The 26,300-nt window shown below is 40.2% G+C and overlaps 1 protein-coding gene across 5 annotated transcripts in view; it reads right to left on the bottom strand.

Moving 5' to 3' along the window:
• Positions 1-5,740: 5,740 nt before the first annotated feature.
• LOC111266705 (putative polypeptide N-acetylgalactosaminyltransferase 9) overlaps positions 5,741-26,300 on the bottom strand; it is a 54,236-nt gene continuing 33,676 nt past the window's right edge. For 4 of the 5 annotated variants that reach the window (XM_022844416.2, XM_022844418.2, XM_022844420.2 and 1 more), the window contains 9 exons: positions 24,935-25,186; positions 21,022-21,291; positions 20,592-20,745; positions 16,381-16,555; positions 15,354-15,510; positions 14,623-14,808; positions 12,596-12,762; positions 8,047-8,245; positions 5,741-6,290 (listed from right to left, as the gene is read on the bottom strand). In XM_022844416.2, the coding sequence (XP_022700151.1) occupies positions 6,120-6,290; positions 8,047-8,245; positions 12,596-12,762; positions 14,623-14,808; positions 15,354-15,510; positions 16,381-16,555; positions 20,592-20,745; positions 21,022-21,291; positions 24,935-25,186 (1,731 nt within the window). In that variant the 3' untranslated portion in view covers positions 5,741-6,119. The remainder of the gene's footprint in view (positions 6,291-8,046; positions 8,246-12,595; positions 12,763-14,622; positions 14,809-15,353; positions 15,511-16,380; positions 16,556-20,591; positions 20,746-21,021; positions 21,292-24,934; positions 25,187-26,300) is intronic. The other variant, XM_022844421.2, reaches the window with a different exon arrangement.

The raw sequence follows: 26,300 nt of genomic DNA, 5'->3' as shown, positions 1-26,300 counted from the left end.
AGACGAGTCCATTGCCTCAAGGAAACAAGCCGCTTAACTACCGCGAGCTGTCTTGACTTATCAGCGTAACGTAAGATACTCTGCTCCTCATTGTATTGCTGCTGCAGGTTCATATACGATATTATTAGGAAGAAAGCATAAGCATGAAGCACGCGTAGGAGTTATTGGTGTGTGTTGGGATCAGTCGTAAACTGAAAGGTTCTTCCGTTCATACAAGGCACACTCCTCTAGCTCACTTGTCAGTGTCATGGCGACCTATCTACAGGAAAAAGGGCACCAGCTTCCCTTGTTTATTATATCATATACATTCACAAATTCGAAGAGCCCTTTGTAGATCTGTTTAATAAGAAAGTGGGTCTCAACATTATAAACGAAGGAGAAAGTTGCCTGTGGTAGAGTCTCGATATGAAGGGACGCTGCAAAAATTGATCCGGCAATTAAAATTACTTCACTGTCGAATCGGTTGCACGGGAGCGCACATTCGTAAGTAAAAAAAAAAAGTATGGATCAAGGATTCAAGGTACTAATAACATTTGAAAACGGCGTAGGCATTACCTGGGAGTAACCAGCCAAAACGCGAAATCATTTAGCCTTCCAGAAGAAGATACAGCCTATCATTTCCCGTATCGAATACACTTACAAATTATGACGGCAACTGTCAAACGTTGCGTATAGGACAAGCAGACTATAAACGATCGAAATTAATTTTGGTTGAATCCAAGAGACTGATGAACTCTTAAATTTAAAAAAATAGAAGTAGAATTTCGGCATTTTTTCATCGCGATTAGTGAATCAAGCTGTATAATTATAGATTCTATTTAACAGTAAGCTACAAATAATCAGTTCCATACATATATACATATACGTTCAAGCAAAATACTTTTTAGCCAAGGAAATCTTCAATTTTCATTTTATATGCGTTTTATGTGACTGTTAGTTGTATGTAATAGTTTCTCTGTCGCAGCTGATCTTCAGGGCAGTCGGAAGCTCCACTGATGACACTTTTGCAACTGCGTTGCACCGATACATAAATTAATCATTGAACATGTCGATTAGAGATGTGATCTTTGCATGCCCTGTCACCCACCTGAAGATCATGTGTTTGGGTTTTTTCGAACTTGGCATGTTTTTGTCTAAAACGCCAACCTTGAACAGAGTACGAGGTGCATACAAGGCCAATGAATCATTTACTACAAAGATCGGTTCGAAAGTGCTAAGGTTCTAACATTTCCTATACATAACACTCACATCTTCCAATAAACTTTATTTATATAATATAACGTGCGACAGAACACGGAGCCCCGATCAGCTAGGTGCTCTGCTGGCTAAATCATAGAAATAACTGTATAGTTTTAACATCAAGGTGATCAGACTGTTGTTGAACAGTAGGGCAGTGTTTTCGTTGTTGTTTACGTTAGCATAGGTATTTATATCAAGCAAACCGTTCAGGATCAATCTGTATAAAAATTATAAAAGTGCATGACCAACTCAAACACAAACTATTACGCCACATGTTTACCTGAATTGTGCATGTTTTGTGCAGCAAGGCCTCCAGACGCTAAATCTGTTTCGCCTAGTTGCCTTTCCAATTTATGCTGTTCTAAGTTCTGGATATATTTATAGCGTAGTGATGACCGCGGCCAGTGCTCTAATAAATCAGGATAAGAGATTTCCACGTTGCATATGATCCATCGCCGAAAAGCTTCATAAACATATACGAATCACTAACAATATGCCAATAAGCAAATGCTATCGAAGTTAGCGGCGGGTATTCGAGGCACCTCAATGATGAATATCCCTTGTGGAATCTAATTTACTCGTTCGCGTCAGACAATCTGTTCCCAAAAGATATCTGTCGTCAAGGCCTGCTTCCAAAAACCTGAAGATTGAATTGTTTCAAACAGGCGGCGTGCCGTCCTCTTGTAGTGGTCGTCCTTACACTCGCAATCGGTATCGAACATCATTTCCTGGGTAGTTCCCCAGCCCAATCTGCTTTTTCTCGTAAAGTCAGAAACGACGACGAATATGTTTCCTTTTTAGTTCTGCAGCATATGAAGATTAAGGTATCAGGCGGGGTTCAACCTATAAAGGCTCCTTTGCACTCAGATACCTGTTCTGTAGTTTGTGTTTTTTGACTTCACTAGTGAATACTTAGTAAGGACTCCATCGGTTGATTCAGTTGTCTCTACAACAGTAACTGTACAATGCCATTTTCATCATCCTGTTTACCTAACAGTAGACGCTTAAGACGTATAGGGTCATCATGCGAGTTTAATTGACAGTTCGTCTTTGACCCTGATCCACAAACGTGAAACACATAAACAAATGCGTCTGAATCTCACTTTCGCGCGTATAGCTTCTTGTAGACGGTCTTATAAATGCTAATGTTTATATTGCAGGAATATCAATTTTCGGGTAAGAAAAATGTATCACAGTGAATATAATTGGCGATTCTTCATGAAGAATTCATTAGGTTGGGTTGAAACTTAGGTATATTTCTTCCATTCTCATTTTTTTTTTTTGTAAATTGCGTTTGACATCACAATTTCATGCTGATAATCAGGCTGGCCTTTTCTGCCTAGATAGTTTCTTTTGTACCAGTTTTGAGCACCAGATAGGTGTTATTTCTTTTCCGGGTAAAAGAGCATATATAACTTGAATACTAAGTAGCGAAAGTCAATAGTGGTGTAATATTTATCAGATACAATCTTCACAACTGCAGGATGATGTTACTATGGATAATGAGGCGCTGCACCATAGTTTTAAACGACATATAAAATGTTTCCAGATAACTCATAGATAGTAACTGATTTTTCGTGACGCAATTTCTTCAAGCGACCTCGCGTATTTCTTAAAACTCGTTCCTGTGTATTGTTCACTAACTGAAGTATGCGAAGCCGCTAAGCTGTGGGTTTTAACACGGAAATGGCACTGAATTTAAGCCCGGTTCGAACTTACGTGACGTTGTAAAAAGCGTTTAAAAAGACTAAACGATGCTTCCTTCGGTAAATGTTCCGAAAATTTTTCTAGGTGCGCGCCTTGAACATTCACGTTTGTAACGAAACCCAAGGTTGTCTCATTTTGACTATTCGAGCCCAAAACAAACCGATATTCCTGCTCCATCGCCGTGTCTGCCTAGCCTTCGTTGAAATCCAATAGGACTTCAACACTCAAATGAATTTTTCTACTTCATGATTCCATGACTCTTCGATGCCGGAATAGTGAAAAGAGGGCATCGGCCCTTGCAAAGATCATCTTACAGCCAATTTTATTAATTAACCGTTTCACTAAGTTGATTCTATGATTGACAACACACGATGCTATAACAAGATCTTCATAATAATAGCACCTTTACGCGTCCTTATTAGAAGCGGTCTAACCTATAACTTTGCACGAAATTCAATTTTCGTTCACTTTATCTTCTTTTTTCACATAAGAAACAACGGACAAGCCAAAATATTAAGCTGATAATAAACACGACTTAGTCTAGCCCGAGTGGCTAACATCCGCGAAGTGGAACAGGTACCAGTTATATGCGTACAATAGGTTTCCTCACAGTCCCAACTTTCCGAAGTTAACTTATGTTGACTCTTTTAGCACTAGCCGGCCGCCAGGAACAGGCGGCATCATAGAACAGAACTCTTTGCTGTAGCGTTATGGCCGCACGCTTTTTTTCGTGGTATAGATCTCCAATAGGAATACCTCACCTAGCTGGTTCATAATTCCTGCCTTAAGTCGCCTTGAAAGTGTAAAATGTCTCCTGAACAGCCGGATCTAAGCGAGGTATTAACTTGGAGATTAGAAGTTGCTTGAATGCCAGACAACCTTAGTTAACTTACTTCTGGGGCGGAGAAAAACGGAACGTTTACAACAAGGCATCGTCGCCTAATCTATATTCCGCATTACGCTGTAGTTAAACGTGGCTACCTATAGATAAACATGAGTCCCGCCCGTGCCATACTAGTATTTCTCGATCCGAGAGAAACCTCTTGCTTTGTCCAGAACACACCTACATATATATCTACCTGATCAACAACTGTAATATTGCATAAACTCAAAAAGTTCCTGGCAGTAAGCTTAGTCCCCAACAAACGGCGAGTCTAAATATCTAAACATTCTATGATGTCAACTCGTTCATTTCAAATGAAATACGCAAATAAAGCAAAGACGCGCATATGTTTATCGAAAATTTCCTCCGGCTGTTCAGCTGGTGTCTTATATAAACGAACGCGTCGAATACCGCCGTAAACCACAAAGCACACAAGTTCAGAAACTTTCGATACTTATCTTCCATAGTATTTATCATGCTAAATACCTCCTAATATAGACGGACTCTACAGAAATCCTTATGTCTGCAGCTAATTTCAGTGTATCTTCAGCTCGGATCATAGGCAGTAGGACAATACCAGGTGAACATTGGTGTTCCCTAATGCATATAAATGGTATATAGTGTTTTTTCAAGTACTCTGTAGAGGCAATTAGCCTGTACACACACCCACGTTTTATTTGCAGCTCGTCATGTATTATTGAATACAACTTAGAACTTAATGATATATAATGCTGCTTTCAAGCATGAGAGTACTTTATCAGTGAATTTACCGTTTACTAGACCAAGGCGATTGATCTGCCCACCTCGATTCAATCAGAACACGGGATATCCTACTAGACTACGATAGTATAATTTTAATAAGCTACAACGACAGTAAAATGTAGCTGCTAAAAGTCCAGAATGGCAGCTATTGTAAGTTAATGACGCATAAAGGGGCCAAAAATTCAAGCAAAGTTCACACCACCGTGCAGCACGTGTAGACGAGTTGGCAATTTTTCCGATGCTTAACTTGTAGCCAAAACATGTACACTACCCAATGATGTTCTACTACTTACACTATCGATCCTGTCTTGAAGTAGGTGACACTTCTTTAAACCTTTTTGCTTTTAAGCTTCTTCTGCCTAAAAAGAAGGTTTGACGGAGCTCTAACTAGGTCCATTTTTACAGCTCCGGTAAATTGACTAGGATATTAAAGTATCAGGCCAATGTTAAATGGAGCCACTAGTTAATCGGAAATTAAATAAGTGTTTTTAAACTTTTGGAAAAATCCTCCGATTAATACATAAGGCAATTTTATATAACGTAACTACTGCGCACGGGCTATGTGTGCGTCACATCGCACTTCTTACACGCCAGGATATCTTTCAGGGGTTAAGTGGGGAAAGTTTGCATTGGGGGTTCTACCCCATTGGTTCGATCTCGTGCTTTTGATGTGTTATCCTTTGAAATGTTAGCCACTAAAGGTTTCGAAATGTTGATGGAAGATATTAGCTTGGGAACGCAAGAGTTTGGCAGGGTCTCCTATTGCAGGACGGTCTACGCCAACCATCAAATGTTTTACTGCGTTTTGAATTGATGCAAAGCAAATCATCTTCCTTAATAAGTACTAGTACTTCATTTACAACCAGTGGTTACGCTAATGATCAGTATAAATGATTTATTAGTTAGTTTCGGTCAATACTGAGTTACCTATTTCTAAGTGAAGCCTAAGATTATTTGCGTGACTTCACTGTACCGGTGAAAATTGTCAGATGCTGTTTCAATAAATTAAACGCGGTCTAATTATACCGAAAAATATAAATTATATATATAAAATGGCTTTTGATTACAACCGCATAAACTGTGCCACCTACATAGATTTTACTTATTGATTGAGTGGTAGCAGTTAATAAAATCTAGCAGGTAGCCAAATTTTCATATTACATAAATTAATTTTATTATTAACCTTTTATATACACATGTACATGGACCTATCCTAACTGTGGCTCATTTATTAGACAGTGTCATTAGTTACCAATAGTCAATGCCGTAAATCCGTGAGATACGGGAAACTGAGCGACAGTGAGGATCTACTCAGACGTAATTCTTCGGAATGGTTCCAGGCGACGCTACATCCCTTAGTAGCGTCATCTCGAAAATCTCACACCAGTCGTTGATGTATCCTGAGCTCCTGCTATTACAATTCTCCGGACAGCTTGGTTGAATGATGAAATGAATCTAGAGGATCAGTAAGACATATAATGGTACTTTGCAAACGAAAAAGGCTATGGCACGGAAAGTAGCGGGAACGCTAAGGGCTTTGATTGGCATTGGGTTCTTGGTTAGCAATTGTTTTGTTGAAGTGTCCGAAGCGCCATTTTTGTCGGTTGTTGTCTTCGTCGCAAAACCGCATCAAAAGTTTGTCCTTTGCGAGCGACATTTCTAAGCATTTGCGACTACTTCCATGTTGAAGTAAATTTGTCTGAAAAAGGAGGAAAATACGAAATTGTCTATAGTACTGAAGTCCGAAAGTTTTTTGATTTGCAAGTCTGAACAAATGCATAATGATACACTTTGTTTGAATGAAAACGTTTATAGTAAATGAAAAGATGACTGACTCACTAAAATATACAAACAACAGATGACTTAGCCAAGAAAAAGATCATAGGTCTATAGGTAGGATTTTATAAATTATGAATTCAACTTACAACAAATTATTAGGTAAATGGAAAATGCGTCAAGAGTTAAACAGACTTATTAAATTTTGCAGTAGGGAATACAGTATCTCTCGTTTACGCGTCCAGCGGGTCATATAAAACATAATATATAGACAGCTAAACTGTCACATTGTTGTTGAACGGTGTTCCTCTGCGCACATACTCTGACGCTACAGAGATGTCGTTAGAAACTAACAGGTGTTTAAACTTTTCCATTACCAAACACGGTCCTGATATTCGTTCGTCACTGCACGTAGTGACCGTAATGGACAGCTGCATACAATGCGGCTTCTAAGTCATTCAGGAAGGAAAATTAACACAAATAAATCATACGTTCTTGAAATCGACTGCACCAGAAGTAAGGCATATAGGGGATGTTATGCAGGAGCACAAGGCGATGACGACACTGCGCTGTTAAATAGTAATGTCTTATAATGCTATAGGGTAAGCAACTTCTTATCAATGACAAAGCCTTCACGAGAGAAACAACCAGCAGCCAACTAGCTCACCATCGCTACGATATATGCTGCCGCGTCTATTCCTTTTGTCAGAGTTCCGCAAGGGAGTCGTAGCTCTAGTCAAGTCGAAGTAGTGCTTCGCGAGAAGACACGCTTGGCACCGTCGGTGCATGAAAAGCGTGACAAATGTGCATAGCTCGAACACGGGCCCTTGAAGATCTCTTATTAAAACGAACAACGGCATCACATGAACAGCCTCCATTGCGTAACGCTTCGTATTGGATAAATCTAAAGGAGAAATTCAATATTTGCTCAACTACAAGAGCCTTCTTGTGTACTCCAGGGGTAGCTGAGACACTCTTTATGGTGGGTCTGTTAAAAATTTCGTTTATTAGAAAAATTGTAATTCGCCCATTTTTCTTGGTATTGAGTTCAGTAATTTTAATCTGGGAGCGAAAATCACTTAATGCAGTATCTGTACGACCGGTAAGGTTCGAGTTCAAATTTTTTTGGCCGATTTTGCGCGGAAAATGGGATTCCTGAGGCGCCAATGGCAAACGCTGGTAGCGCCGACGTTCTAACAAACCTTTCTTCTCAGTTTTAAGGAAATTCAGTTTTCTATGCTGCACTTGACATATCGAATACTGTCTCCCAGCTACCCCACGTGGGTAAGCGTGAAACAAGAGCGGATAAGAGCGAAAAACAAATAATACCGAACCCTACTGTAAAATTGCACTAAGTGTAAATAAGAAGATACCCCTATGATACCCCTAAAGGTTGTAGGTAATAGTGAGACTAACGGTGGCGGTATTTGTCGGTAGGTGCTTTATTCATGTTGATCCAAAGAAATAACTGCCCATATTTGAACATCTTTTATGGAAGGGTTCCTAGTAACTAAATAAATCTGAATCCGTTCGAAACGTTTCATGGCTCTACATACTTTGATCGCAAAAGAAGCCAAGACTACATTAGGATAACGGAAAATTCAGTTAGCTTATCAATATGGCAAACGGTCAGTCGGAATACACGTTAGTCATGCGCATACCCTCAGTACGATACGCACCTCATATTGGTACACCCAATATTGATTTCCTTTTGAGCCGTGACACGGATAAAGTATAACATCCGTCCCTGCAAAATCAAGACATGCTTCATCCCGTCTGATTTCGCCATTTTTCGAGAATAACCAGTACTGGTTACCTCCCTGGTTGTGACAGGGGTACAGCCCCACGGGCTTATGCATTGCGTCTTTGCCGGCGGGGCTGTAATCATCAAACAAGAAAAACAAATTCATATAGTTCGTATGGCGAATATTTACAGTTAAGTGGATAAGCAGAATTTTGAGTTATGAAAAAGATGTTTCTATCATAATATCGTACTATTGTGGGGAACATCTCTACTATTATCGTTCCTGATTTATCAATTAGGCAATATAAATATTAAGGATATATCTCGAAAGAGTTACCAGATCCGAAACAAATATTGGACTTTAGATTTTAGAATTATTGCCACTATACAGGGTGTTTTAAAATTGCGTGAGCTTTAATTAACCATTTGCCGTAGCGAGCATGCGCTCGTGTGCTATACCTGCTGGTGGAAAAAAAAACCTGGAATAAAACAATAAGTTCATTATGGTGAAGTACGGTACGTCGTTTTTGAAACAGTAGTAGTAACGATCGACTATTGCTAGTCAATATATTGAGACAGAACGAAGTCCAGCTGTTCTGCCGAGGTCCGATTGCAGTTCGGGAGAAGTTGACGGCTTACGTTATTGTTGCCAGTCTTCACACGGCGTTTGAAAAATCTGAGGAAAATTTCTCTAGGGTCATCCTCAATAGAGTTTAGATTTAAAGGGCATGAAAGTTCATCGAGATGGCTTGAAAAGTCATTTTTAATGCACCGACAAACGACTGTATACATAAAGTAAACAGCCGCCTTAAAAAGCAAGATAGCCATTATCAACTGTGCTTTCTGGCATTGATTGCGCTTATTGACCGTTTCGAGCCCTTGTATTTTTGAGACCTTTGGCTTGAAAATTTAGACAGGCTAAAATTTATTGATATGTAGTGTATTCGATCGCCACGTTAGCTGGTTTACATTTTTACCAATAGCAGCTTGGTGCATGATTTTTATTTGCGGATAAAAAACGAATATTTTAAGGTTAACTTATATGTGATTTTGCAGTCGCAGTGAAAAGTGCTTGTTTTAAATAAACATGATTATCGAAAATTTTTAGCGCATGCAAACAAAAATCGTTGAAATATTTGCTTTGCTTAAATAGGTCCTAAGAAAATCTAGTTTTAGATGCTCTACCTTGCGCTTATCTGCTCGCCATACAGGAACAAGCATTTCCGCTTCTTTAGCTCTTTTAGTCGGTACAACCGTATCTCTTTTTTTTTTTTACCTCGAACACCGATACGTCGAGGACCTCCGTGCAGCCTTGATCAATCAATAAAAGAACGTATTCACACACACCCCGCATACCCTAGTGTACAATCAATAGTAGCAACATAGGGTTCCACCGTAATGAAAGTTACGACAAAGTTCACTCTGGAAAATGATGGAACGCTCATCACTGATATTTGCGCCTTGATGCTTCCTTTTCTCCCCGAATCGTGCCGACGGCGGATCGAAAATATAGCCCGATCCGACGTGTGCGCACATGCACAACATGATCAGCACAGATCCATGGGCGAAGTCTATGATTATCTAGTCGCTTATGTTATTTTGTTGTTCCCATCTGCTGCTCTCCGTATCAATGTAGCTATTTGCTCTGCTGATGCCGCTTACATTGTATCTTTTCATTGAAACTGTCCGATCTTTCTGCATCCTAGAGCAGGTTTTTTGCTTTCTCTATGACTCTGACACAATCTTACGCTTCTGCCTTTCTATCGCCGAGACGTTTCCGGCGTCTCTGTGCCGTAAGCTCCTACGTACACTAATGAATACTATACACAATACCCTGCAAAATAGGTGTAACATATATAACGCTTCGTAAAAATGCCACACTCTTTTTCGAACGCTTGGTGTTATGTAAGCCGATCACCTTAAATCCAGTTCGCCTAATTATGTTTCAAAGGAAAATTAGGGATTAGAATAAAAAAGGAAAAACACGCGCAGATCATAGCGGGTTAATGAAACACGGTATCCATAATGACTGATTGTACTAGCTTGCTTCATCGCTCTTTTTGAGAGCGCTTCAGATATTTGCCTCTACATTTCTAGTCTTGATATGCTTCTACTCTAAAATCGTTTTAAAAATCACGGTTTTAGTTATTCGGAGAAGCGGGACGCCGTCAACATTTCGGGTTCTTATCTCCCACCGCTCGGACGGCAAATCGTTGTTGCAATGTTTCTCCTCCTGGAGATCCGATGCTGCTATCATAGCAGATTATTACTGCGATCTTGGGATCCTTCATACGTGGGTTAGCCGAACCTCTGCAAGTCTAGCGTCATTGAAAACCTTTGATAAGTCCGAGTTCATACACAGAGGTCTCTCGTCGCCAGCCGAACAAGCAGGAAAGCAACGAAGCGTAAAACGAATAAAAGATCTAATCTGTTTTATCAAAATATAGCTTTCCTATTTCTATAAATCTCATGCCTGAAAGGAAACTTTGATATCAGACTCTACTCTAAAACCTGTAAAATATCGTTCAAATGGTTACTTACAATTGCAATAAAACGTTTCTAAGCTAGACGCTGACAGAACACATATGATGCTACGAATATGTGGAGTGGTCCCGCGACAGCTACGTGAATAACGTATTTGCCTGCTTATAACGTCATGGTTTAGGTTTAGATTTGAGCAGAAACATATGGTTCACTTCGTATCGGGAGCCGTCTGTCTGATAGGATGCCTAACAGCGACACCGGACGGAAAATTCGAAACAAAGAGGGACCCCAATAGCAGTTACTACCAACTTATATTAAAAAACAGTTATCCACAATGCGCACGATACATTGCTTTGAACGGGCAAATAACACAGAAATGATTAGGCGGCTTTTGAATATGTTGTCACGTCGGTTGGCACGAGCGATGCTATCTTTTATGCAGAACTTCATGTCTATAAAACACACGCTATAAAACAGGAGTGCCTATGCACCCGATCGTACCAACACTTACCACACATATTTTCCATTTGTATCTCTTTGCAGTTTCGCCAAGAAGCTATGTGGAACAATGCCATATCATGCCACAAAAAGAGGAAACTCAATGCCATAAACGTCACTATAAACGGATAGTCCCTATCTGAGTAAGGAACGAATGAAAAGTATCAGGTAGACCGGACCGTCGCGGGTTGAACTGGAGAACGCGGACGTTCATCCCTTTGTGCTATACACCCATTTTCCAGCCGAGCAACGTCCTGATTAAGTTGCTGCCTAGGTGCCTCTGTACATGAGGCAAGTTACAGCACTGCTTGCGTTGGAAAACTAGCGCAATTTAAATGATGGGGAGATCTGCCCGATGACCAAAATATATACTGCAAACGCTATAACTGACCAAAGATGCATTAAAAATTATGCCTATTGTAAAACAGAACGTGTGTAGAATCTTCGAAACGTCTAGTTGCTGGTGGAGGCGCAACGGTGCAATCGTTGATATCTCGTTTTATGACGAGAATCAGGCCAATCTCATTGACGAAACCCATAAACGAGTAGCCACTTTGACTCGTGCCGTGTCTGCATGGAACCTTTTCAGAACCGAGAAGCGGAGGACCTTGTGTTGGTGGGAGACCACGAAATATTTTTCTACAATTAGGAACATCATTCGCGTAAATATACGTGACAACGAAGAGCCGAACAAATGTATCGTCTTCAGGCGTTTTCCACTAGCCTCTTAAAAAGGCCTAGTTAATCATGGGTAGTGCTATATGATTAGTTGTCTACGAATCGTTACCAGGGAAAGCCGACGCGTAGCCGATCCGATACGTTGAAGTGGTTTCCATGTCCGCGAAACTGACGACGACTCTATGAAGTATGCATTTTTAAGGATAGTCGGTTCAAACTTGGCTTATTCATTTTATCTGTATCTCTTGTATTTATATTAAGGTACTGGCAAGAAAATAGTAAAAATGCATTATAATAAAAAGCAAAAATAAGGCCACTCGAGCAACTGGATCCCTGTTCGGATTGAGCTGTCTATACATACTAGATTAAAAGGTGTCTATGGTTACGCAAAGCGTTATCGCTAACATCGAAAAACACAATGAATATAACAGAAAGATAGCTATATAGTTACATAAAACATACTAGATATGTGCCGGTAGGTAAGGTAAAATCTTGAATAACTATGCGATCTGGCGTAGATATTACTAAGCACGTGCTTACAATTGATCGGAATTACACAAGTTCACGTTTTTCTTACTGCGAACTAAATTTATTTATACTAAAAGATTAACTTTCTTTGCTTGCACCTATCTAGTATATCACTTAATCGCGAAATGTAAATAGCTACACGGTTCAAGATGAACCTTGTGTGTATTTAGAACACCAGTTTTGCGCTGTTATTATGAAAATTCGCAAGAAAATAAGCTTAACGAACTGAGAGAAAACGGAGATAACAAGAGCGAGGTTGCTGGCCTATCTGATCAAATTAAATAGATTTTATCTACCTGTCAATGCACATCCCGCCGGTGCCGAGGTTCCGTATCTCACCGGATGCAACGGCATCTCCAGGAACAAACAGTTCTGGGTAGATGGTGCGAACAAACCACGAGAATGGTTTACAGTCCAGTCCTTTTCGCAGAGCGACTCGTTCACTTATGTCACCGTAATCTCCCTATTAGAGACCAATACAAAAGACAAATATATGTTTTCGTTCTTGTTAGCTTACTAATAACTAATAAGAACCAGACAACGTTCGGGTTAAGATTGTGAAGCTAAAAAAACGTTCTATTCTCGAACCAGAACAATGCAAATGAACAGAGGAAACCATCTCGGAAATCTCAAACTTTCGACAAATAGTTCAGACCTCTGCATCTGGGTAAACAACCCAGTTAGGGGAAGCCCCGCCCACTGATTCGGTCGGTGGCTCCAGCAACTCCCTCCCTGCCATTCTGTAGTACAAATAAAATCCTAGATGGATAATATAAGGGGAGCTGGGGATTAGAGTATAGGAATCTTAGCAGAAGCAAACTCAACCGTCGGGGTCTATCGCCTCACTTGGCCTACATGAACGAGCTTGTATTTTAGTGATGTTCGATCGTACGTTAACTGTATTTCCCAAATTTTCAACAAAAAAAAAAGAAAAAAATCCTTGCCCAGTAGAGCTCCACAGCTGCTAGTACACCCCTCACTGAAACACGCGTTGCTAATTTAACTTTCAATTTAATGTACACAAATAATGTATTAGCAACAATTAGCATAGGTCTGAGTGGCTTTTTCGGCATATCAATAACACTAAGGAGTTTTGCTATTGCAGGTCCGGATGATTTGACCAAATCTCGTGTTCTTCATTCTGCTAGCCAAGTATTGCGCAATGTGCGATTTATATTAACATTAATCATACGAACATCTATATGATGGGGTGAACTTTTCCTACTTTTGGTAACCTATTTTTGGCTCGAGCGCAAAGATTACGTAAACATAGGATAAATAAGTGCTTCTCTCTAGGTTAGCAATCCATACTGAAGTTAACTGCGTCCAGACTACTATGGGAAAAGCATGCATCGACGTTACATCGGTTGCGGCCTTTAAAGACTAAGCAACTTCCCATTTGCAGAATTCGTGAGGGCATCATCTGCAAGGCTAAGCTTAACAGGAGCCAAATTCGCCTCAGATGGTCATCATCATCATCATCATCGTCGCTAGAAACTTTATTGATGGACGGCTGTTTGAACCTCGTTCTTCTTCGAAGAAGCTATGAATCTTCTCCGTTGGTACCCGTTAGTAGCAGTAGTAGTAGTAGTAGTGATGCGGTACGCCAGGGCTTTGGGTAGTAAAGTAGGAGCGCTTACTGTTATTTGCAAAAAAACAACTAGCAGTCATGAATTCGGGCCTGGTGACATCCACACGTTGACCTCATCGATTGCCAGCCAGTCTGCACCCAATGGTGGAACTGAATCACAATTCGGTAAATCATCGGTGGTTGTCCTACATGTTCAAGCTTAAGCATGAAAAAACATATCAAGCTCAACGTGAGTACTGCCTAACATCCTCTATATTCCCCGCCGAGAAATAACTGTATTGATATTTCGCCGGATCGTCTATTTGGAAATGAAATTAGCACTGGAAGTTCAGTAATCCTTTGGGAAAACTCAAACCGTAGATTGTTAGAAGCCAACGCATTTATTATATTGAGCATCAGAATATACGCGTTGGTTGGAGCATACCTGCTTTGGGCAAGCTTTAAAAAAGCTTATTTACGGTGCACATTCTTGTTACTTCAATGTTCGTTACTGCAATTTACTTTTTTTTTTCATCAAATGCCGTCATAACGTTGCCGAAAGATGTGTATTAATATACATACATACATACATACATACATATAAAGCCAATGTGTATTAACTTGCCAATGTGTATGAACGCTGCTGAATAATCTCGCAAAGTTTGTTATTGTTAGTAAATTCGGCAACAACTTAGATTCATTCGAACTTAATCCTAATATTATCAATCAATACGGGTACATGATTCTACTTACCAAGTCATTGCCAATACGATCGAAGTAGTACTTGGCGAAATCGTCCAACCAAACCTTCGCCAGACGGACTGAGTTCCTTTTCAAAACGTTTACTCCCGAACGCCACTTGTACGGTGACCTTTTGCGGAAGATATGGCCTACATGCGAACAAGGAATTATCTCTAAACGACCGCCGCACATCCAGGTCTGCGAACGTCCCAAACCAGATCGAGTAAGAAATAATTGTTACTGATTTTTCAAAATCATCTGTTTACACATCGATATAGTTGTATGTATGACTGTACAATGTAATAGTTTCATCGTAAAAAGGTAGGATTCGTAGGATTACTGTAGAAAGAAATAATGCTAGCTTTAATATTCCTTACCAGTGAATCGTGTGAAAAAAAGTTAACTTTTTTCATCTTTATTGTATGATAGAAATGATCTAATAGGAAAACATCTAATAGTACACTCTCGTGGTCAAGTAGATTTTGTATATTTTGCCAATCATCCCAAATCAATTCTGTATTTAGAAAAGTCTCCCTATTTAGCTACAAATGCCACAGTGAACTGGTCAGAAAAAGCAAGGATTGCGAATGAATCTAAAATGAATCCGCTTCCACTTGTCGGCATGACGTTACCTATTAGTAAAACAGATTTGGTAAAAGTAGGTAGAGCTAGATTAAATTTAAATATATTTAGAGCAACCAGCTACAAAGGAACTAATTTAAAAACGGGCATGACTAATTTACCTTGAAGGATAGCTCGAGGTTTTCGCCTCCCCAGATATCAAAACCGGAGTCGTAAGTTCCGAGCTTTCGAAAAAAGTTAGCGTCGATTGAGAAAAGACCCCCCGCCATCGTTGGACTTTCAACAGGCATCCATTTCTTGTATCCAGCTTTCACTATTCTGGAATCACAATGACCAATTCCATTAGACAACATTTTTTTTGTTTGATTGAGCGTATTTCCTAATACACACACACACACACACACACATACTTGATAATGTATCAGACAGAGAATACGCTGTAGTCTAAATAGATATATTGCAATACAATAACGCATTTACTATAGATAGCGTATATTCCAGTAAGTCAACGAACAGCAGGATCATTCAGGACATAAGTCTACCTCGTTCAAAAGGATAAGAACCAATAAACGCCAATCTGTCAATTAACTTTCATAGATCAAGTTTAACTCACGGTGGGCCCAACTTCCTATCGGCAAGTGTCCGCCAACTCAAACGAACTCAATTAATATGCCATTAAACTGCTAATTAACTACACTGACTATCCCCAAAAGTGATCATGGTATCCTTGACGGATATGCATGCGTGCGCGCTGTCTATCACCGATTATCGTCCTGTCCTCAGCGACGTGGCTTTTCTAAGATATTCCGCGACCACTTGCTATTTCGGCGCAATCAATACGTTCAAAAATCTCCTCTTCACTGAACGGGAACGATGACGATAATAAAAAAAACATCGTTTTATTCGTAAAGCGTTCTTCGTTATTACTAAATTTAGAATATTTAAACTATACGCCGTGCCATTTTACTGAACGTACGTTGTGTTTTGTGCAATAAGGATTGCAAACGAGATAAATATTAAAATCGACAATTTATTGGGTCTATTTTCGGTTACGAAATATACATACCTTACGCCAGAGTGACACACACACACCGGCATGTACGCAAAAATGTAAATAGCAAGCTTGACCAGTGTATTCCCTGTAACTATCGATCTGCTTCCGATTTTTCAATACACAATTTCGCTCACCGATCTGGAATAGAATGCCACGAGAATTGAAGGCTCCAATCAAATCCTCCTACGTTTACTTCGGCACTTTCCTTCACATTGTACTCGAGCGTCTCATCATTTATTACATCGATGACAGGACAGACGACCGTTGTCGGGTCACGTGCAATCCGATCCAATAGCGGCTCCAGCCAGCCTTAGGAGGAAAAAAGTGATCGATCACGTTTTTTACAATCATGCACAACAACCATTCGAATAGGCCATAGTGGGTCCTTGTACAGCGCAAAAATCTAAACCGAGACGAGCCAGACAAAATACCTTCAGAATTACGTAATTCTGACGTGCATATAATTAGCTTGCTCAATCTTAGGTAAATCAGCCGCGCAATGCAAGATCAATGTACTCCGTGCAAATATCCAATAATTATATTAAACGTTGAAAAACACTTACAAAGCCAAGCATTTCAGAATTATTATAACGTATATTTAGGTAGGACTATTTGAACAAAATTCAACAGATGTTGTCATATTTACTGTATTTCATTAATGCTGAGTGGCAATAGTTCATCCACCTAAGAAACAATACCATAACGCAAGACACTACTTAGAAAATCGCATGTTCAGAACGTGGAAGTACCAATAAAACAAACTACTTTTCAGAAGACTATTTATATGCGAAAATTTAAGCAAATTTGTTTTAATTTTTAAATAAAATTGCTAGACTCAGTATGCCTCATTTGATCGATGAGGTCCTTCCGTTTTCCTGGTAACACCGTAGGCCTAATACCGTAACCCTTCTAAGATTTTTTTGACAGAAATTGAGACAGGTGATTTCTACGTTTTTTTTTTTCTCATTCAAGCACTATTGTTTTACAGGGACTAAAACAGATGATGGTTTGATAGTTCAGGATTCGGGGGATGCATGAAGATTTGCCATCTGAGGCCTTTCAGTCTTTGCCGGCCAGCTAAAGATGCATGTAGCCTGGCGCTGTTACGGCAGAGGACGACACCTTTTCTGTTCACTAGTACCGATCGAACGTTTTCAGCTGCCTGTTGTAACTATGCCAATTGCTAATAGTGGAGGTCTGAGTCAATCATGTTGCCAGGCGGCAGCATATAGCATCATTTTTCTTAGCGTACGTTCGAGATCGTGGAGCATATTAATCAATTTTTTGTCTTTCGTAATCGACCGCATTGCCTCGATTTCGCACTTCCATAGAGGTTCACAGATAGAAATAAGATTGAGGTAACTCTATTCGCGTGGTATTTAAGCACCGAGCTCTTTGTAACCAACCTTCTCAAACTATTAGATAACGCTTGGAGATATTTAGTTTCTTGGCGATATGATGGCTACCGCTGCTAGGTAGAAATCTTGTTGAACCCTCCCTTTTATGAACTTTATCTACTTTTACCGTAACTAGACATTTTGAGAAAGAAAATGACAGGACCGTCTTTGGGGATTTTTTCCAATTATAAACGGCAGAAGTTTTCTGTGCGTCTGTACAGCATTTGTGAGAAAAACATAAATAGTAGTGAATCTTCAAGGCGCTCAATCTCAAGACGGACAAAAACGCTCGAACGATACTCCATAATTTAAATTGTGACTTGGAAGTTGTCTAGCTAGAAAAAACATACAATGAATTAATGCGCTGTTACCAGTGAATTAGGCGGGATTTAAAATTGAATAACTTTTGAACTAGTTAAATTCGAATAACTTTTTTAGTATGAATTAGGGATATTTTTTATTTTTCACAGTTATTCTAGCGCCAAGTGTGTGAAAGTTGTATTTTTTTTTTGTAGGATTAATTGTAAACATTGTTTAAGAATTCTAAGATTCTCTAAGAAAGTCTAACTATATGTGTTCCAATGACGTAAGTACTCTGCTTCTCGAACAATAAAGAGACCCTTTGCGTCGCCACTGTCGAACAACGAGCATTCCATTACTTTGGAAAGCTGTAAACCAGCCCCCATTTTATTACACCAATCGAAACGTGGCTAGAGTGGCTAAAGATTGTGTGTGTAGGAAGATATATTTACAATACTAAATGTTAATCATTTACTGGATTCGGGATAATGGGAACGCATTTCTATACAGTGGACTCCGTTAGGCTCAATTTACGTAGTGAACAATTGACAGACGTTGCGTGCTCACTCCTCATGAATGAGTATCATTTGCGACGGTCGTCCGTAAACCGCACATGTTGCAGACAACTTTTGTGTACTTATGATATAATCCTAAGACTTACTCAGCTATTTGACATCTGATTGCGAGTTCCGATTCAGGCAACCTTGTCAGTCCTATCCCTTAAAACGTATCGCTACATCTGAGATTTAAAGGCTGTTTCCTGTGCTAAAATGAGCAAAAAAAGGACAGGTCTCGAGACTTAGCCGTAGACGATGTCGAACGAAAGTCTTGCAAATTAATAATACCAATAGTTTTTAAGGCAAGTTAGGCTAGAATGTTTTACGATAATATTCGCTAGAAGTACACCTTTTCCCGCGCTCTGGCAGCCCCTGCTCGGCCATATAACTATTATTAGGGCCCCATATGCTATTTATTTACGACTTTTCGTAGTAATCTAACGGTGGAATATGTCTACCCACTAGTTACCCTTTTTAGAGCATAGAAAGCCCCTGTAGTCACGCGGATTTCTATCGGGAGAATAAACGGGCTGAAGCCGACATTGTATATTCCTTTGCTTAATTGAGCAGGTTAACAAAAAATAGCGACGAGCTCTGGCGTTTTTATCAACTAACGAGACTGCATGTTTTCGATTGCTGTGCTATCGGTTTATGAGTCCCTTGGGGTATTTGAGATAGCGGGCTGCATAACCGAAGATGCCCCTCTGTCCATTGCAAGTACTGGCATCACCTTGCGTCCGAATTTTCTCGTCATTAAACCACTTTTGCCCTAAAACGATGCTTTCGTGTCAGCCTGGTCTTTTTGCAGCAGTCAGTAGAAATAGAACAACATCGATGACCAAAGGCTCCGGGAAAGTTTTTCTCAAGTTCCGAAAATTGTACGTATTACCACACTCATTTAACTGGCCTGAGGTAAGTACGCGAGGAAACGCTATTCAATAATTCGGTTATAATTCTGTAACACGTTACATATCAGTTAGGTGCGAGTTGTAACTAATAAAGCCCTTAGATTCCGAGCTCTGCTTTCGTAATAAGCCTACTCGGCAGTGCCCATGCATTCTTGTTTTTAAAAATTGACACCTGGTTAACCCCTTGCTAGTTTTCAGCACTTCAATCTCCGTGCCTGAAACGTTTGCGCCATTTATGTACTGTACTTTCGTCTAACGTCTTCACCAATCTTCAGTAAACCTCCGCAAAGTTGTTGCCTTCGAGAAAAAGTTTGGTCACTGAGAATTACTTTTTGAAACAAAATTCTTTATCTTTTTCAACTAATTTCTCGTGGAGTAAATTTGACCGGTTTTTAATCACAGGTCTGTAGAAAATTAATGTATTTATTGGTCACATTTTGCCCACTAGGGCGTAATTCAAAGGTCACAACCTCGATATCCGCCGAATTCACTTGTAATTTTGCCATACTATGTTGTCGCTAACAAAACCTATACTACAGACAGACACGATTACTAAAATTACAACCTACAAACATAACGTAACTTGGCTAGATAGATAATAGAATACTAACCGACCATTTACTACGTTTCAACATAGTTGGGAAAGTGGCTGGTTCTCAATTTCTATAATAACGTACTATTACTGCACTGGCTGACCCACTGCGACAACACGAGCAGTTTCTATTAGGGACAAAGGATGATCAAATCCAATATCCCAGCTAAGCTTCGTATGTTAAGCGCCTACGACACCGAGAGGCTGGATGTCACGAAGTTTTTACATCGGCTCCAGGTAGTGCAGGGCTTCGGGCATTCGCTAAATATAGTTCGCCGGCTAGGCGACTACTATCTTTTGCCTTCAGCTTACGCTAACGGATAGCAATAAGTGATGATGATGGTCCAGTGCGCAAACGGCTAGCAAAGGCCGCGACGGTTCTCAATACGGGAACAACGGGGAATAATAGGAACATACGCCTACTCTATCAACATGGCATACACACACGCATACGGGCACATTGCCGGAAGCCTATGATATTTGTCGTTGGGTAACTAACTGTAACTGCACGACAAGGTCTGAAAGAATCTACTCACACGTAACGTTGCTTTAGCGGCCGATTCGGACAAATCCAGTCTATGACAGGCTTACCTTCGGTACACTCAACGTGCGAATCGAGGAACGTTAAAACTGGAGCTGTGGCCTTCTGTGCACCGAGCAGCCGTGCTCGAATTAGGCCTTCACGTTTTGTTGCTCGCACGATATGCACTTTCGGGTAATCGGCCATGTAGTCTTCCAAAGGTTTCTGTAAGTTAAGGCATGTCGTAGAGCAAACTTATTGAGTGTGTGATCTACTCAAAGATTGAATCGAATTTGATTTTTTCCAGAATTCATTAGTATCATGTTTGGATAGAAGCCTAGCTGATACCTACATGCACTTATGAAATTTTATAGCTTCGTAGGTCATCTTGGTTATAAAGTAAAATCAAGGTCTTTTTGAAATTTATAGGCAATCAACAATATCAATTTTCCGCTTTCCTCCACGTAGTTCCACTTGCACAATGAAAGTACAAGCGCGAACCTTTATATGTTCCATATCCGAAAAGTCGTCAACTAGGATGATTTCCTTGATCAGAGGCGACGGCGATCGGTCCAGAATCGAGTGCACAGTACGCAAAAGGACACTCCACGCCTCGTTGTGGAAGCACACAATTACTGAAGTAGCGGGCAGATCCTTGAGGTAGGCCATTGGCCGGCATTCGGGGTACCGCATATCAGGTAAGGAACGATGCACGGAAATTAGGTCCGACACATATGAGTTAAACGCATTTTGTTTCCAGCCTTGCTTCTCCTATTGAAACAATGCAGGAATCGTGTGCAGAATTAGCGCTATGCACTATGCAAACAAAATGCCAGATGTATATATACATTCTAAGCTCTAAGCAACGTAACCTTCATTGGAATGCTATTTAATGTGATTTTCTACGCAGTAAAAGCTTTGCTGACAATAACTTGTTTAATGATTAAGATAGTGATGCTGCTTAAAGTAATTTTTTAACCGTAATCAAGCGGAATCATTCCATAGGAAATAAATACGAAGCGCGTTAACTTTAACTAAGAAAAATACTATAAACTCATCTTAAAATCATGTCGCATTAGAACGTTTATATACCCACTTACGCCTTATTGTGAAAGTGATAAATATCACAGATAAACTGTCGGCCATTAAATAGAGTAGAGTTCAAAGGTAATATAGATCTACAGGCTCGTAAAAGGTCACAGGGTGGAATAAACGATCACTGGCAAAGCAGGGACAATTTCAATAGGAATTCATTGTTCTAGTTGGAATCTAGACCAGAATCTAATTGGCGTTTGCTGAAACGGCGCAAACAACGGATTTACTGGCCCCTTCAAATAATGAGGGCCTTCACTCCTTTAGGGGTACTAGATAGGGCGCAGTAGGTAACCTAAGATTGGTTTTATTGTAATAAGACATGCTATTTGTGGTGTTCACTTTACGTATATCTAGCAAGCAATTTCTGAAATCAAAAAATTACCGTTTGCCGCTTATTACGTAGTATGATACAATATTCTAAACTTCGAATCGTTCAGGCTGGCGTATGACGATCGAAGATCTCATACCATGATAGGAATAATGTTTAATACTGTCGTTTCTAAATAGTAAGCTTCATCATCAGGCGGTACCATTGGCTCGCTGTAACGTCAAGCGATCTGCCTTATCGCGATTTCCATAATGAGTCTGGAACGATTTGTATTCCCTTGAAAGTCGTAACGTTCAACGAGATTTCAAATCACGCGCCAAATCAGACACGAATTGTTAAAACGAAGCGTTACTGCCATTACTTCTATATGGAGTACAATGAAAATACGCGAAAAATTGCGCATGACAGGCCTAAATTATATTCATTCAAGAAATGGGCTAATAATAAATATGGATCATTACAAACTTCGATAGAGACTAGCCGGTCAAAAGAAATTACGTTATAGTTTGGCTAGGTATGATGAAAATCATTAACTTCAAGCTTCCGTTTGGCACTAGCGTTATCACTGTTTGGAATGGCGTCAGGGCGTACGAACGCATTTACGTGTACACATCTATAGAAAACAGAGTTACCAGGAAAATTATAATTGTATATTTGTATAGCTATTCACTATTCTTCTATATAGGCACGCACCGTCTTGTGCATGCCAACGTTATAATACTCGAAGTTTGCGAAACGAAGAAAAACGCCGTTGTTCGTTCATAATACATTGCTATTCATACAAAATGGCCTTGTTAATATTACATGCTGTCGCAATGAACAGCATCTGTCATCGCTTATTGTCGTCATCGTTACCATCTCTACCAAATATGTACACCCATGTGTCCAAGGACGGTGTAACACAATGCACATTTGCCTATACTCGATCTCCTCATGGTGTTCTACCGACAAATGCTGCACAGAGCACTTACATCAGCGATTCCCTACCACCATCATAAGCAAATAGCGCTAATTTTATAGTTACAGTAACCCGCCAAACCATGACGACAAAAACAGCAACAGCACCAACCCGCAAGTCGACAACAGCGATGAAAGAAGAAAAGTGGCAGAAAACGCCGCCTCTTTTCATGACATTTGATATCGAATTATCCACTACGGGAAGATCCTGCACCGATGTCCACGCTGCCTCTCGAAGTCGCTGCCGCTAGACGACCGGTATCGGTAGCGCCAGCAGGAGTCAGAGAAAAGCGACGCCAACAGCGTATTCAAACTATACAATTCTTCTGCCTCACCCCTCCTAACCTTTCCTCCCCCGTCGTTCCCTTTCCGAAGTCGCCCCAGCCAACGATGATTTTTTACTCATAAATTTCTCCACCTCATCGAACAAAGGAACATGTCATTATGGACAAACGTGATCGTTGTTGGCGAGATACCGTCTACGGCGTCTGTGTGAATGGTTCATCGGTTGAGCTCAGCTGTGCTTTGCAACGGCCGGCCATCTGACCGTCTCGTAGTCGGCGTCGAAAAAGCGTCGGGCACTTGCGATAGTTTCGCTGCTGGCAGCAGTGGTATCGAACAGCGTGCTCCCGTTCGTGAAAGGCCCTTCAACTGTACGCTTATTTGGCCAAAGATCCAGAATCTACAATTACCTAGCTATGCCTACTTGCAATCCTACTGCCCGTCGTATTATGACAATGGCGCAATCATTAATCGTGGCAATTTCGTTGTACAAGAGGAACTGTTCGCTTGTTCGATCAAGGCAGGCTTGCCGGTTATCGCGCATGAAAGGGTTCTCGTCGCACGAAACATGGCGCTTGTCAACCAGCCTGTTACGTTGCTGGCAATATGTTTTGCCGAAGCCAGTGAGACTGCTATAAATGTCGCGGCCATTGTAATGGCAACGATTGGCACCACACTACTATGACAACACATTTTTTATCGAAATTTTCTGGTTATTTTACAAAATGTAATCGTTCCTTTCAACAATACCTAAGCCTCGTACTAGGTAAGCGATCGGAAGGTTCAATAGCGGCAACACAAGGCTGCGAACAGAAATTCGTCTGCTTTATGAGGCTGTTAGTTATGACGTATCGTATTGATTATATACAATTTCAGAACCACTGCGCTTATTTCGATGGTTTTATTTACGAAGTGTTGCCTTACGATTACAGAAAAACAACACGACAAGTTTAGAAAGACAGATCTGTTACTAGAAAAAAAGTTTTAGGTTCTTTATATCCTCACAGCTTTTCTAGCATGTAAAGACTGCACTCCCCATTTAAAAGTGACATAACGATAAAACCGCCATTTAGAGCACTGGCGAAACGAATGCGCACCGTTGAAAAGTCAATCAAGTGAGGTTAACTTACACCCAGTCATACTTACTCCGTAAGACGCTGTGGGTATGGTAGATGCTCACAGAATGCTCCAGAACTTAAACTACCAAACTATGAATACCAAAAAAAAATGCCCCGTCTTATGTTGCCTAAAAATATTTGCACATCTATTTAGCTTTCTACGAGTAGTCTATATTTTGGATTGTTAAATTGGCAAATGATTCTTTGCTAATTTACATCAATTATTATGTTTATTTGAATTTAGCTTACTCTATGTCCCGTAGCGACCGCCAGTTGAAAAATTAATTCTTATATAAAAGTACTGACTGACAGTTCAAAGCAGGCCACGAATGGGCTCTAAAGCTTCCTAAATTTACACTGGAGTTTTTTCTTTTCTTAAGTCGTATCGCAATTTTCAGATGTACATAGGACAAAGTACACATGATTAAGGCTAAAATGATTTCAACACAAGAATGCATAGCTTTCCGGCTAATACTGGCATGGTCTTAAATGGCACGAACAATATTGGGTGACCTAATGTTTCCAATGGTTTGCTGATTCTAAAAATCAGATACTATATTTGCTTTGGCTGGTGGACGTAACCCTGTCGTAAAAATAAGTAGTATACGAGAGATATGCTTGCTGACGCCCATACCTTAGCTTTTTCGACGGCTGTGAGGTCCTTTAACTTCACGGGCAGGCCCATTTCGCCGGGTCCGTTCGGGTTGCGTGATGGCGACTTCTTTCGCGACTGGTTAGCATCATCCAATTTGCTTCGGTCCTCTAAAGCCTCAAGTTCGTTGTCAGTGTCACCGTTTCGGCTATTCTGATTCGATACGTCCTCGTGCCAAGGCAACTTCTGCCGTAGTCTTCGATGGCCAACGAACGGCTGTCCTTTATCTGCCTCCTGAGAACCAAGAACCTTCTAATGGACTTCACTAAGAAAACCTTTAAGAGGAACTTGGAAATGAAAAATGACATTTCGTCCTCCGATTGACCGTTTACTATTCTTTTGTTTTTTTCTACGATTCTACTGAAACGTTATGCCTTCTATGCCAGCCTTTATGTTTTTTGTTTTACGTCCGGTATCACCGTCAAGCACTTCATCGGATGCGTGGTTGTCAGCGGCATACGAGGCCTGTCTCTGACTGGGTTCGAACCTAGGCTACCAACGGCGAAGTGATAATAGTAATCTCAATACCGTTATAGCTCATACTAACTCCCAACACGTATCTGTCTCACTTTAGAGGTTCGCTATCGAGCCTAGTATCTTATTAGGTATTGTATGTACTATCTGTTGCGTTGAGAAATTCATACTTTGTCAGATAGCAGAGTGGAAATTTGTGGAAAAATCGAACCCAATAATTGGTTCCCTACGACATATACGAGGCAAAAATTGCCTCTAAGGTGTCATGTACCGCAGGATGCAATCTTTCGTGTTACCAAAAGTCGACATTACCTTAACGTAAGAAAAATTCGACTCTAGTCCACTCGTAGTTCTAGCATAAAGAAAACGAAATAAGCCGAGTTTTCGTTAGTTCTTCGTGTGTTAATGATGTATTACATCGATTTTAGCTGAAATTAAATCAATATAAATTATTCATATTTTCTTCTGAGGTGTTTTTCTTTAGAAAAGATAAATATATATAGAGAGATGAAGCAAAAACCACATATCTCTATTGGGGCAGAAATTATGTATATTAATTCTGTAAATAGTTGAAGTTGTTTGCTATAAAAAGGACGTTATTGTAACGGCCGCCTAATATATATATTTTGGCATAGCGAAGAGCTTCATGTATGTGTGCTCTGACTAACAATGAAAAGTGCACTGTTTCTACATTGTTATCAATATTACATACATCTGCCTTAGGGCATCAGGTTTTCCTTGACCAGCATTTACTGACCATCCCATCATCCGAACCATTTCTGAACGAGGCTTTGTAATGAACGGTAGGTCAATGCTTCTCAGGGATTAATGCAGAGTATTTGCACCGGCTTTGTAACATTGTACATAACATATT

Source organism: Varroa jacobsoni, unplaced genomic scaffold, assembly GCF_002532875.2.
Source record: "Varroa jacobsoni isolate VJ856 unplaced genomic scaffold, vjacob_1.0 scaffold_1109, whole genome shotgun sequence".
Lineage (NCBI taxonomy): Eukaryota > Metazoa > Arthropoda > Arachnida > Mesostigmata > Varroidae > Varroa > Varroa jacobsoni.
This window is presented reverse-complemented; position numbering and strand designations above follow the sequence as displayed.